The following is a 13,537-nucleotide window of genomic DNA, read 5'->3' on the forward strand; positions in this document are numbered from 1 at the left end:
CTTTCACTGAGGTAATGGGTCAATATTTTAAGTTGTTGAAATACTGAGAAAAAATATTAAATAACTTTACAGACCAGCTGTACCTCCCACTTGGGAGTTCTTTGGTTTTCATCTTCTGCAGTGTCCTGTGCTGTACAGGACTCTGAGCCTGTCTCCTGCTTGGAAAGAGACTGTCTGTCCTAAATGATGTTCCCTTTACTAAGCATGAGATTTTCCCTCCTGTGCCTCTAATAGAGCAGAAACAATCTAAAAAGCCTCACTGTAAACACCCAGAGAAGTGCAGTTTCTTGTTTTATTAAAAGATAGATGTGGAGCCGGGCATGGTGGCATACACCTTTAATCCCAGCACTTGAGGGCAGAGGCAGGTGGATCTCTGTGAGTTTGAAGCCAGCCTGGTCTACAAAGTGAGTCCAGAACAGATAAGGCTACACAGAGAAACCCTGTCTCGAAAAGCAAAACACAAAACAAGCAAACAAAAGGTATATGTGGGCTTTGTGTGACAGTGCACACCTTTAATTTCAGTGTTTAGGAGGCAAAGGCAGGTAAATAAATGAGTTTGGGGCCAGCCTGGTGTACATAGTGAGTTCGGGGTCAGTCAGAGCTACAAAGTGAGACCCTCTTTCAAAAAAGAAGTCTATTTTCTTTAAGCAGTTTATTTATAGCAAATCGTAATGAGTATCCCGAACAGTAGCTGAATGCTTGCTGAGTCGAGGAAGCTGATCAGAACAGTGATTCAGCATCAAATAGAGCGTGTGGATGGGGACTTGGGGTATCATGCTATTTATTACCTAAAGTTTACGTTGTAAGTAGTGTTTCAGTTGGTGCTTGATACAATATTGTAAAGTGAACAGAATGGATGCGCAGTCTGTGCATTTCTGTTATTTTAGGAGTGACATGTGGTCAGGCATTACACAATTAGAAGAGCAAGTATGTACTTCTTAGGCTTGCCGGAGAGAGTGGAGCTGTGACTGCAGTTTACAGGCCACAGAGTAAGAGGAATTTTATTGCTTGGCTTTTTTGCTATTTGCCTCTATTATTTGGAGACAGTGGAGGTCAGCTGACCAGGGTCTTGCTGTGTAGAGTAGTGAGGACAGAGCTTGCATGTTAATTGTATCAGTTATGTTGGGTGTATGTAGTCAAGTATGATGAGACCTTTACTACAGCTTTTTTTTTTCAAGATACATACAAATTACTTTTGTTTTCATTAGAAATATGTTAATATAGCTGGGTGGTGCATGCCTTTAATCCCCACACTCAGGAGACAGAGGCAGGTGGATCTCTGAGTTTAAGGCCAGCCTGGTCTACAGAGTGATTCGGATAGTCAAGGCTACACAGAGAAATCCTGTCTTGGATTAAAAAAAGAAGTTAACATTTTTTGGAAATCAAAGAAATGATGTGTGCATACTGCTGTAGACTGGAATGTTTGTTCTGTAAAGATAATTGACTTACAAAGTGGAGGCACTTGGGAGGACGAGCCAGGAGGATCAGAAGCCCGAGGGCATCTTCAGCTACCTAGCAAGTCTGAGGTTAGCCTGAGCCACACCAGACACTGCCTTAACAATAATAAGAATAAAGTAAACAATGCAGTAGCACAGGATGAACAGGGTTTCTGTAATTTCATATTTACACTAATGTATGCAGAAAATGGCACAGGACTGTGTGAGTCACACTCTAACATACTTGGGCTGATGAGGTGGCTCAGCGAGTGAAGGCAGTGCCACTAACCCTAATGACCTGAGTTCAGTTCTCAGGACCCATGTGGTAGAAGTAGATTACTGACTCCTACAAGTTGGCCTCTGATTGCCACCTGCATGCCACAACACAATACAAATCAGTGTAATTTTTAAAACTTAGCTTTAAGTGAAAAAATGACCTATATTACAGCATGTGGTTTTTTGGAAACAGGATCTTACTAAGACTGGCCTTAAATCTTCATCTCTAGGGCTGTGATTAGGTAGAAGTGTTTTAGTAAACCTTTGTTATTTGTTCTCAATGATACTAGACATCTTGAATGTGAACTTCAGTAGAAGATTTATCCTAATAAAGTGTTAATATATGGATTTAGCTGTTATAAGTAGTTCATGTTTAACTCTTGGTGTTGACTTTAAGTAAGCCCCTCGTTTTATCCTTTTGTTTGATACAGTGGTGTGTGTGTGTGTGTGTGTGTGTGTGTGTGTGTGTGTGTGTTTCTCTAAACTCATGGGAGGACTGAAAGTCATCAAACTGAGGACAATATCCACTCAGCAGCTTTCAGCCCTTTGGCAGGGATTCCTGTAATCCACACACTTGGAAGGGGGAGTCAGGAGGGTTGTAAGTTCAAGTGTAGCCTGAACTATACGGGGAAGGCCAATTTCAAAAAGCAAGGTTTATAAATCACTCGTACTGTAATGGTCTTGGCATCATAGTCAGTTGCTTGTTTGTGTGCTGTTGGAAGCATGCAGATGGTAACCTGTGGAGCTTTAGTGCACCCTGGTTTACTTTTATCTCTTCCTTGGACCTAGGGGTAGCTACAAAGAAACCTGTGAGCAACGGGAGAAAACACGGGCTCAGTAAAGATTGCTATGCTCCGGAACCTCTGCCACCAGGCGTGTCTGGTTTCTTGCCCTGGCGCACGGCAGAACGTGCAAAAAGAAACAGGTGAGGTATTCTTTCTTGGGTCTTAGTCCTGACAGCTGCCATTTGGGAACTTGTATAACATAATTCTCCTGTTGACTCTGTAAGTGGAAGGGGGCCCCAAGGAAAGACAAGAAAAAAAGACTTAATATGTACGGGGGAGCCGAATGTGTATAAGTGGCTTGTCACAAAGCCAGTGTGCTCGTTCTGTTGGTTTTTTCTCATAGCTTATTTTGAGATATTCAGTACTCTGGTTTTATATGAACAGTGTACATAATACAAATAGGTTTGCATATGTAGTATGCAAACAACAAAACATAACTTAATTGTTGATATCCTTTTAGGGGTTTTCCATTAATCAAAACTCGTGATATATCTAATCACCTCAAGGTACGTACTTGTCATATTTCTAACATATAGGGGATAAGAGTTGGAAAATAGTGAGTCATTTGAAAGGATGTATGTAAAGCTTTTCCAATTCCTGTTCCTGTTCCACAGTGCAGGTCTAGGTATGTGATATATGCTAGGAACCTTTGTGGTTTCTCTGTAGATACCCCTTTGCTCCAGGCAACATATAAGCTGTTACTCACAATAGGTTTGACCATTGTTTCTTACTACTGTAGGCCTGGTTACTCAAAAATGTTCAGATTTTTAAGAAATGTTGCTTTTGGCACATGCATGCGTTAACACACACACACACATACCTCACATTCCACACATTAAAGTCAGGGCCACAGTCCCTGTCCCACTGCCTCCGTTTTGGAGCGTGCTGCATCCTCCTGTAGGCGTTCATGGAGGCTGCAGGTTCCCTAAGAGGGGAAGGAGAGAGTCTCATGTACCACCCTGGGTGTCAGCGCTACACCCAGAAATGTTAGGATGCCATCTTGTTCTGTCACCAAGGCTTTGCATATCCCTCAGAGTTGTCCCTGCACTGTTGCAGTCTGTGCATTTTCACTTACATTATGACCACGGCAGTTTTTAGCTAGAGGGAACCTCATCAAAACGTGACATGAAAATCACTCTCTCACTACACTAGTTGGGCTGCAGGTTGAAGAGAAGATGAGGTTTTACATTGGGTTACTACCAGTTGTGGCTATGTCTATGATTTAATTTTCAAACTGCTTTAGTATTTAATAGTTATAGTTAAGATGATTGACTTTAAATTATATTCTGTTCATTCTTTTCCTCCTAAAAATTATTCTTCCATACACTTCATGTCTCACATTAGAGAATAAACTTATCATGTTCGTTATAAGAATTGACCTGAAAAAAAGATTGGCAGTTCCAACCAGTAACCAGTCATATGTAGTATAGGATTTTGCAGTAACAAGCAAGAATAAGTTAGTGGCATTTCTGTTACTGGTTGTTTTAGGCTAAGGAACAGTGAGATACATTTATAGATAATAACAATATTTCAAACAGATTGATTTGATTACATGTCCTCTGGTGTGTAGTATTTGGCTTATGATATTAATAAGTCATGTCCTCTTTATTTAAGCAATCAGATTTCCCTGTGACTGTGACAGTAGAGAGTCCTTCATCTTCAGAAACTGATGAGGTTGAAGATTCTTCAGAAAGTGTCCATGAAGTGCCTCAGAAAACCAACATAAGACAAGAAACATTACAGGTACACAGCTACACCTCTCAGGGTGCAGAGACCAGTTCAAAGTGCAGTTGCTTCTTGGTGAAAGAAAGCCCAGGCAGCTCGTTGGAGTCCTGTTTGGCCTCTGTTCTAACTCTTACTTTACTCAGTGGTGAAGAGGAACAAGGTGAGATGAGAGTATGTGTGTACTCTACAAAATAAAAATAAAAACACAGGGCCAAGTTTTCCTCTTCTTAGAAAGTTAACTGTAAGGAGAACTTTAATGGTCATAAATTAAACTTAACGAAATTGAGTACTGTCATACAGCTGATTCAATGTTATGTGTGTGTGCACGTATACACGTGTACAATATATATATGCATGTGGAGGCCTGAGGACAATCTTAACTGTAATTTCTCAGCTGTCATCCACATTCGGTTTGCTGTTTGAGGGGGTTGTTTGGTTTTGAAACAAAGTCTTTTTCTTGCCCAGAATTTGCCAGTTAGGCTTGGCTGCGTGGCCAGTGAGCCTGAGATCTGCACACTTGCCTCCTGGGTGCTGGGATTGTGAGTGTGCACCACCACAGCCAGCCTCTTATGCTCTGAGGGTCACTTTAGGGCCTGACTTTGACTGGGCTATCTCCTCGGTCCTACGCCATTACTTTAAAGGCCAGGAAATTGACAATGTTAGCTGAACTCTTTTATCATGAGGGAAATACAACTTTGTTTTTAGTAAAAGTAAAATTGGAAAGAGGTTCTTTTGTTTTGAGATAGAGCCTTATGTAGCTCACGCTGTCCTTGAAGTCACTGTTCTTTAGGCTGGCCTTGGGTTCCTGGCTGCCTTCTCCTAGCCGCCCACATAAGCTACCATACCTGGCTTTGGAAAAACTTTTGCTACTGATATTCCTCATTCACAATATTAAAAATTTAAGAAACTACACTGTAGGCGCTGTTTTTTAACTCTTATTTCATTTGGTGTATCTTATACCTCTACCTCCCTTCCAACCGCCCCCCCCCCCCCCCCGACCCTAGGTAGGACAGAAAGAAGGTTAGCGGGGAGAGAGGGCAGGGTTGTCTTTAGATTTAGTTCTGACTGGTAGGGTCTTCGGATTCTTTGGGAAAATGCCAATCTCAGTTGTCAAGGTAACAACAGTAAATGCAGCAGGACAAACAAGCAACCTTCTTCCTCCTCCATCCATCTCCTTGAAGAGGCCTCTTCCATTCTCTAGGCTATCTGTCTCAGAGTCCTCAGACTTCTACTAACTCCAGCTGACAAAGACCACGCCCCTCTCCTAGCCACACAAGGCAATTATCAGCTGTGGACAAACTAAGGCAGTCCTATATCTCACACTTTGGGTTAAAACAAAAACCTATTTCTATAACATAACTGAGTTTTTAAAGAAATCAAAACTTCCACTACACTACACTTTATTTTAAAACTTGGCATCTAATGTCATTCCATTTCTCTTTTTGGGTAGGCAAAAAAGAAAACTAACTTATGTAGCAGATTTTTATACCTTAAAAATTAGTTTGTTTGGGCTTTAAATCAGAGCTGATTTGTAGTAAGTTCTTGGGAGACCTTGTCTTTTAGGAAGGTTGTCTTTTCTTGTGTGGTATGTGATCCGCACGAAACTAGGGGAAGCTGCTGGCACTTGGGTTTGAACTCAGTATACATGCTACCCCTGAGCTACATCACTAGCCCAACAGTGGCTGCTTAAAACTAGTACTGTCTTAGGATAGAACTTGTAAATCTAGAAGAAGCTGTCCATTTGTTATTTATCTCTTCATTGGTTTGGATACGCAAAATCAAGGTCAGGGCTTGTGTGTGGTTAGGGCCCAGATGTCTAGTTCACAGATGTCACCTTCTCAAAATGTCATTACATGGTTGAAGGGCAGTTACCTGTTTTTTAAATATGATTACAGCCATCAGTATTTGATTTTTTAAAATGTTAGAGCCAGCTAGGGGATACAGCTTAACGGCAAGCATATGTGGCCCTGGGTTCAGCCCCAAGCATTACCCACCCCAGAAGATAAATTGTGCAGCTTTATTTTTTTTAATAAAAATTCATAATACTTACACAGAAAATTCTTAAAGTAATCACTTAAATTATAGACTCTTAAGAGAAAGCCCGTGTGGACCATTTGGGAACACTTTTCATCTTGTAAGTGCAGTGCCTATGGTTTGTAAAATGCCTGAGTGATTTATTGGTAAGATGCAGAGAAAAGTACAAGATTTGGAGCATTGAACCTTCATCGTTGTTTTCAGTGTGTTGTGTTGGTTTCGTTCACCAGGAATGTGAGAGAGGTTGGTTGTTTCACAGAGTTGTTCTGTTTTTTCTTGTTTGTTTGAAGTGCTGGAGGCCATACTTTATGTATGCTAGGCAAGCTTTCTACTACTGATCCGTGACCTAGCCCAGGAGGTACTACATCAGCAGTGTCTACAGCCACTGAGGAAGGCCAGGGTTAGGAAGTGCCGCTGGGGAGTCTCATACTCAAGGTCTACTGAGGACCTCTTAGCATCTCTTCATTTTGAGAATCAGCTAAAGTATATAAGCCACAGTAAAGGCAGGAGGAGCAATTCTCACTTAACTAAAAGAAGATGGTGGAAAGAAACATATCCAATCCAGTACAGCGTGGGAAATTGTCACTTAGAGTAAGTGCTGGGGCAGCCTGCAACTTCAGGGAACCTAACCTGTGCTCCACTGTGCAAATAGAAATGTAACATATAGCAGTTGCTCCCTGGTGGTCCACGGGTGGTGCTGGGCAGTGTAGTGCTCGGGGGTCACTCCATGCCTCAGGTGTTGTCTGCCCTAGGAGGACATTGAATGTGCACGTGGGGACACACTGATTATGAGCCTGTCTATCCTAATTGAATTTCTATGTTCATTCATTTTGCACTGATGGACTATATATTCCAAGTGCTCTCTTAGTTTGTATGTGTTAATTCAGACAATCATCATGTATTCTACAGATGAGTAAACAAGACCTAGAGTTATAGAATTGCCAGCTAATGGGCCAGGACTTTGCCCCAGAGAATCTTCAGATTTTAGGGGGAAAAAAATTAAAAAACAAAAACAAAATGTAACTACTAACGGGTAAGCAAAGAAATGGAGATTAAAGCCAGGCGTGATTGATGCATGTATGTAATCCCAGCACTCATGGAGGCAGAGGCAGGTAGCTCTCTGTGAGTTCAAGGCCAACTTGATCTACAAAGTGAGTCCAGGTTAGCCAAGGCTATACAGAGAAACCCTGTCTTCAAAAACCAAAATCTGAAACAAAACAAAACAAAACAAAATTGGAGGAAGAGGACAGCTTCCTTCATTCTTTGTTGCCTGCTTACTTTGTGCTAGGCACAGGAGGTAATGAGTTAAATGCTTAATAAAACATGTTTCTTCCCTTCACATGTCTTGCAGTTTACATGGGAAAAATGAACCAGTAGTCATGATATACCAGAGTAAGTGACAGGTTGTCTCAGTTACGGTTTCTTTTGCTGCAACAAAAGACTATAACCAAAAAGTAGGTTGGTGAGGAAAGGGTTTATTCAGCTTACACTTCCACATTGTCATTCGTCATGAAGAGGAATTCAGAAGAGGAACTCAGAGGAGGCTGGAACCTGGAGCCAGGAGCTGGTGCAAGGGTCTTGGAGGGGCACTGCTTACTGGCTTGCTTCACATGGCTTGCTCAGCCTGCTTTCTTATAGAACCCAGGACCACTAGCCCAGGGAGAGCACCCCCACAGTGGCCTGGGCCCTCTTTCATTGATTACTAATTGAGAAAATGCCTTGCAGATGGATCTCATGGAGGCATTTTGTCAATTGAGGCTCTTTCTTTGATGACTCTAGCTTGTGTCAAGTTGACATAAAACCAGCCAGTACATAGGCCTTGTTGCTGGTAGCAATGTCAAGTCCTAGGCATGTGTCAGAAAGCTGTTAGGACACAGGTATTTCAGGGCCCTAAAAATGTTCATGTGATGTGTGCATCTAAACCAGGAGACTGAGACAGAAGGATGGGGTTTGAGGCCAGACTGCACTACTTAATGAGCCACTATCTCAAGAAGAGGGCTGAGCGAGGAACACTTCTTACAAATGTGACATTGATTCCTCCCACTAGGGGGAGAAGCTGATTCATGTCATTGCACTTAGCTGTGCTGTGGAGAGTCAAGCATGGAGCTAGCTCTGCTGTGAAAAGGACTACAGAGCAACGCTGTAGTTACAGCGATGTGGCAAGATTGTTGTCCATGATGGGGTGGAACTTTGCAGTGATGCCACTGTTACGGAGTCACCCATGCCCCTTTTAAGGAACCCTTCATTTGTGCCATGTAAGTGGCCCAGTAAATTCATTGGCTTGCAAAGAAAAGATGAAGTGTAGTCTCCTTTCTCCAGCTATGGTATGTTAAACCATTATGTGAATCAGAAATACAGTAGTTTGCAATGTCTTTCCCATAGGGCTTGATTAGTTTTAACATTAAAGAATTTGATTATGCTCTTGAGATGGCTCAGTAGTTGAAGATTTCTACTGCCTTGCAGGCCATTAAATGCACTAGCATTTTATTTTTAGAAAAGCTTAGTCTTGGACCTGCAAAGAGGGTTCAGCAGATAAGAGCATGAAGTGCTTTTACAGTGCTTGAGTTTGGTTCCTGTCCCCTTTATCTGGTGGCTCCCAACCCACCTGTAACTCCAGTTCCAGAGGATTCAGTGCCCTCTACAGGTACTGCACACACATGCAGAAATCCATCCTCACATGCACATAATAAAAGCTTTTTTAAAAAGACCAGTCTTTAAGCATTTGGTAATATTCAGGCATATATTCTGAGTGTAAAAGTAAACAATTTGTTGAATGGAAAACAACTTTGTTCACACACACTTAGATATTTTGTATTTCTGTTTTTCTTAAAAATATAACATTACTTCTTAAGAGCTTTTTAATAAATTTTATGTGTACGAATTTTTTTTTTGCAGTCATGGATGTGTGTGTACCACATGTGTGTCTAGTGTCCAACAAGGCCAGAAAAGGGATCAGATCCCCATGGGAACAGTTGTGAGGTGCTACGTGGGTGCTAGTAATTTAGCTACTGAGCTATCCTAGTGCTCCAATCTAAAATTTTAAATTAAAATTCTGTGTTTAAGTAAGTGTTCAGAAGTCTTTAAAATATAAACCCAGGGACTGGAGAGCTGGATCCATGTTTAAACCACCTGTCATTAAAGCTTAAGGTCAGGGTTTGGATCAGACCTCATGTAAACGTGTATAAGTCTAGTGTGAGAATGCAAAGGTGGACCCCTCAGAGCACGCTGGCTAGCAAGACCACCTGTGTTTGCGAGATCTGCCCTGGATTAAGGGACTCTGCCACAAGGAAAGGTAGAGCAAGCAATGAAGGGCACTTCCTAACATCAACCTCTGGCCCCCATGTGCACCTACACACACACACACACACACACACACACACACACACACACACACACAGAGAGAGATATAAAGCCAAGTATTGGGACACACACCTGTAATCCCAGGACTTGTAAGGCTAAGAGAGGACGATCCATGAGTTTGAGACCAGCCTGGCCTTTACAGTGTGACCCTGTCTCAGAAGAACTAGCTAAATATAAATATATTATGATGTTTTAATAAATACATATTTGGTTTACTATTATTTAGTCAACTAATTAAAAATAGTGGTTTATGACAATAGTAGTTGTTTTATTCCTAAGCCTGAAAATTGAATAATTTGTTGCTACAAGTTTGATGGCTTAATACATTACCATTTATGAGCTCACGGTTCTAAAGTAAACATCCAGGCAGGAACCTCTGCTCAGTGTCACGAAACTGGACCGTGGTAAGTGCCAGTCTGGGGCCATTTGGACTGCTGTAAGGAATCCTTTTCCAGGTGTGCTGATGTAGGCATAAGTCAGCTCTTTAGGGCCCATTTTCTTGCTGCTTGTCAGTTGGGGGACCCTCTCATCTTCTGTGGACCACTTCCTCTTCTGAGGTGGCAATGGAGAGCTTCTCTGGTGTCTTAACTCCTTTGTACTAAAAATCTTTTTCATGAGGAGCCTGATACCTTTAAATAGGTTCCCTACTTATGTCATACCCACCCTATGCTACGGTCATCTGCTGTGAAGGCCTTAATTATCCCCTCACAGCAGTCCCTGCTTTAGGGGGACACTCTCGCAGTAAGGAGTCTTAGGGACTACTTCAGGATTTTATCTAGGGCACATGGTCCCACCCCCACTGTCAAGGACCATAGCGCCCCAGTTTCTGAAAATGATGAGTGGGTTTGCTTATGGTCACGATAGATACTGGTTTTGGTAATGAGCAAGGTCAGCCCTTGTGCAACCAAGACTGCTCTGAGTTCAAAGCCAGCGCACGCCGCCCATGGAGGGTGTGTTGCTCCGCTTCCTCTGCCATAGCCACTACTCCTGTTTTTCTTGCAGAGGGCTGATGGTTAAGTTAGAGAGTGCCTAGAAAACCAAGAACAATGCTTGGTATATAGGAACGTGCTTTAAAAGTGTGAAATTTTTAAGTATGCATTTTTGTTGCAGTTACATGATTCAGGTATGTTGAGAATGTTACAGAGTTTTCTATTATTAGGAATGCACAAGTAAGAATAAAGTTTTCCTTTCATGGCTTTAATTTCTTTTTTTTTTTTTCTTTTTTCCTCCTTTATTAATTTATTCTTGTTACATCTCAATGGTTATCCCATGGCTTTAATTTCTTCTTGGTGATTCAGTAACTCCATTATAAGCATATACTTTTTTATGGTAAGCACTGATGTAAGGGATGTGGGATGTATGAATCGGTAATGCACTAATTTGGTACATTTTAGTAATTAACTGCACTAGGTGTTGTGTGTACAAGTACTGACTATGTCATACCGCTGCCTGAGGCTACTTCTAGCTCTGCCCCTCAGCTCTCAGTGGCCTTGTGTAGCTGGAGAGTTGGGAGGTCAGAGTGTGCCTTAATTATCGTGTTTATGCCATTTCTTCCTGCTAGGACAAACTGGAAGAATGCCTAAAGCAGCTGAAGGAGGAAAGAGTGATCCGGCTCAAGGCTGACAAGCGAGTCAATGAGGTAAGTAAGTCTTTTCCTTATATTTTGAGAGTTATTTGTTGGTTTTGTTTTGGTTTCAAGTTGTTCTGTAATCATAAACTTTAAAATACTTCAGAATGATAAGGTATAGTGTGTCATGAACTGAGTTGCATTCATCTAGTGTTATTTTACTCTATTCAAAAAAGTATATTTTTTAAAAAGTAAGAAGTAGCTTGCTCCTCCCCCTGTCCTTTGACTGCCATGTATGAAACCAATTTACTAGTCTTACACTGTGTATGTACCGTGAGTGGTGGTCAGGCTGCCTTCTTACAGGGAATTAGGAAAACAAATAATCTAAAAGTCTAAGGCGGTGGGCATTGTGGTGCAGGGCTTAGTACTGGTGCTTGGAAGGCAAAGGCTAGGGGAGTATGCCTGGCCAGACTCGGTTTTTTAAGAATTAGAAGTCCAAGAAAATGAAAAGCTCCTAAGAATGCCATGGGAGGTAAAAGTCTGTGCGGTGAGCACTGAACTAGACTATTAGGCTGATTTGCATAAAACTGACAAGCTTTACAAGTAGTGTTTTGGGGTCTTTTTTTTTTTTTAACTACAAAGTGAGTGTAAGGAAGAACCTTCAAGCCGTATGTATGATATTAAAGGACATTTGTTTATTCATTAAGTATTGAACACTGGATGACATAAGGCAAAAGTATATTATGTTTGCTTTGCCCTTCTGAGAAATACCAGGGTTGGGTTTGATGTGTTGCCTGAGTAGATGAAGAAAGCAAGAAGCTACAGAGAACTGCTCAGGAACGTGGAGAGTGGTAGCTGTGCACTTAAGATGTTAACGTAATCACAACATACCTGGGGGCCAGCAAGATGGTTCAGTGGGTAAAGGCACTTACTGCCAAGCCCAGCAGCCTGAGGTGGGTCCCTAGTTCCTACATGATGGTAGGAGGGAGCTGACTCCCAAGAGTCACTTGTCCTCTTGAGGCAGGCGGATCTCTGTGAGTTCGAAGCTAGCCTGGTCTACAAAGCGAGTCCAGGATAGCCAAGGCTACACAGAGAAACCCTGTCTTGAAAAACAAAACAAAACAAAAAACAAAAGATGAATCTTAGGTGGCTAGTTCTCTGCTGTACAATGGTCCAATATGAATTTAAACAGTTAAGGATGTGATCTTTGGAAAAATCATTAGTAAAACAGAAACTATTTTCATCTACTTGTTATATAGGAAATCTTACCAAGTGTCTCCAGATGGAGATTATTATGTGTCATGGTTATTGTGGTTATTGCTTGCATCGATTGAGGATTAGATTAGTTAATCAAATGCCAAAAAATGTAGTAAGTTAATTACTTTTTTTAATGTTTCAGTTTAGGTATTGGAAACTTGTCATTAGATAACTGTGAGGAAAATCACACTGTGCATTCTTGATCTTTTGTAGCTAGAACATGAAAATGCCCAGCTAAGAAATATAAATTCTTCCCTGTCCGAAGCCCTTCATGCACAGTCGGTGACAAGCATGATCCTGGATGATGAAGGAGTCTTGGGCAGCATTGAGAATTCTTTCCAGAAGTTTCACGCTTTCTTGGATCTCCTTAAAGATGCTGGGTATATCCGGAGGGTGGGCATTTTTCCTTCAATGGCTTTAATGGTAGTTGCTGAGGAACTCGACATTTCTTAGCTTCCACAAGGCATATTTTTAACATGTGATTACCAACAGTACATTTGATTTGCTTTTTAATAGAGAATTCCTTTTAAAGAAATAGACAATGGTCAACCGACCTCATTAGAAAGACCATCCCAAAAGAGTAACATAAAGAATACTTGTTGGTCCTGGGAAAGACTAAGTTAATGACATTGGGCGTATGAATTGTATACAGTTTTGTCTGCTATAAGTATGTCCTTTAACATGTTGTTTAAAGTCTGTTAAAGATCATTTTTATTTAAAATATTTAGACTATATTTCCTGCCATTTATTCATTTTGCTTGTTAAATGAGGTTGAGGTAAGTTCCCATCCCTCGGCCTTAGGATGTAGTTGATCTCCAGGGTTGTTGTGGACACAGGATTAGGTCACGGTTCTCACCTAAGAACAATAGTCACTCTTATCTACATGAAAGTTTTGAGCCCAGCTTGGCCTACAGGAGTCTCAAGACCAAAGCACAGTATGCTAAGAGCGAGCGCTGAAGGCGGCTGATGGAGCAGTGCACTCAGTGCGCAGGCTGGCCTAGAAAGGAGTGCATATTTGGAAGCCAAGGAAAGAGGGCATGGACATGGTAGAGGTTGAAGCTGTGGGAACAGTATTTAAAATGAAGCAGTGATGGGTG

General features: G+C 41.5%; 1 protein-coding gene across 3 annotated transcripts in view; it reads left to right on the forward strand.

The window, feature by feature from the left end:
- The window catches only part of CEP78 (centrosomal protein 78), a 55,418-nt gene that overhangs the window by 12,727 nt on the left and 29,154 nt on the right, over positions 1–13,537 (forward strand). For all 3 annotated transcript variants that reach the window (XM_084772278.1, XM_084772276.1, XM_084772277.1), the window contains exons 9-13: positions 2,502–2,637; positions 2,958–3,003; positions 4,112–4,240; positions 11,178–11,255; positions 12,654–12,820. In XM_084772278.1, coding sequence (XP_084628404.1) covers positions 2,502–2,637; positions 2,958–3,003; positions 4,112–4,240; positions 11,178–11,255; positions 12,654–12,820 — 556 coding nt within the window. The remainder of the gene's footprint in view (positions 1–2,501; positions 2,638–2,957; positions 3,004–4,111; positions 4,241–11,177; positions 11,256–12,653; positions 12,821–13,537) is intronic.

This window comes from Acomys minous (assembly GCF_964271855.1).
Source record: "Acomys minous genome assembly, chromosome: 2".
NCBI classification, from domain to species: Eukaryota; Metazoa; Chordata; class Mammalia; order Rodentia; family Muridae; genus Acomys; species Acomys minous.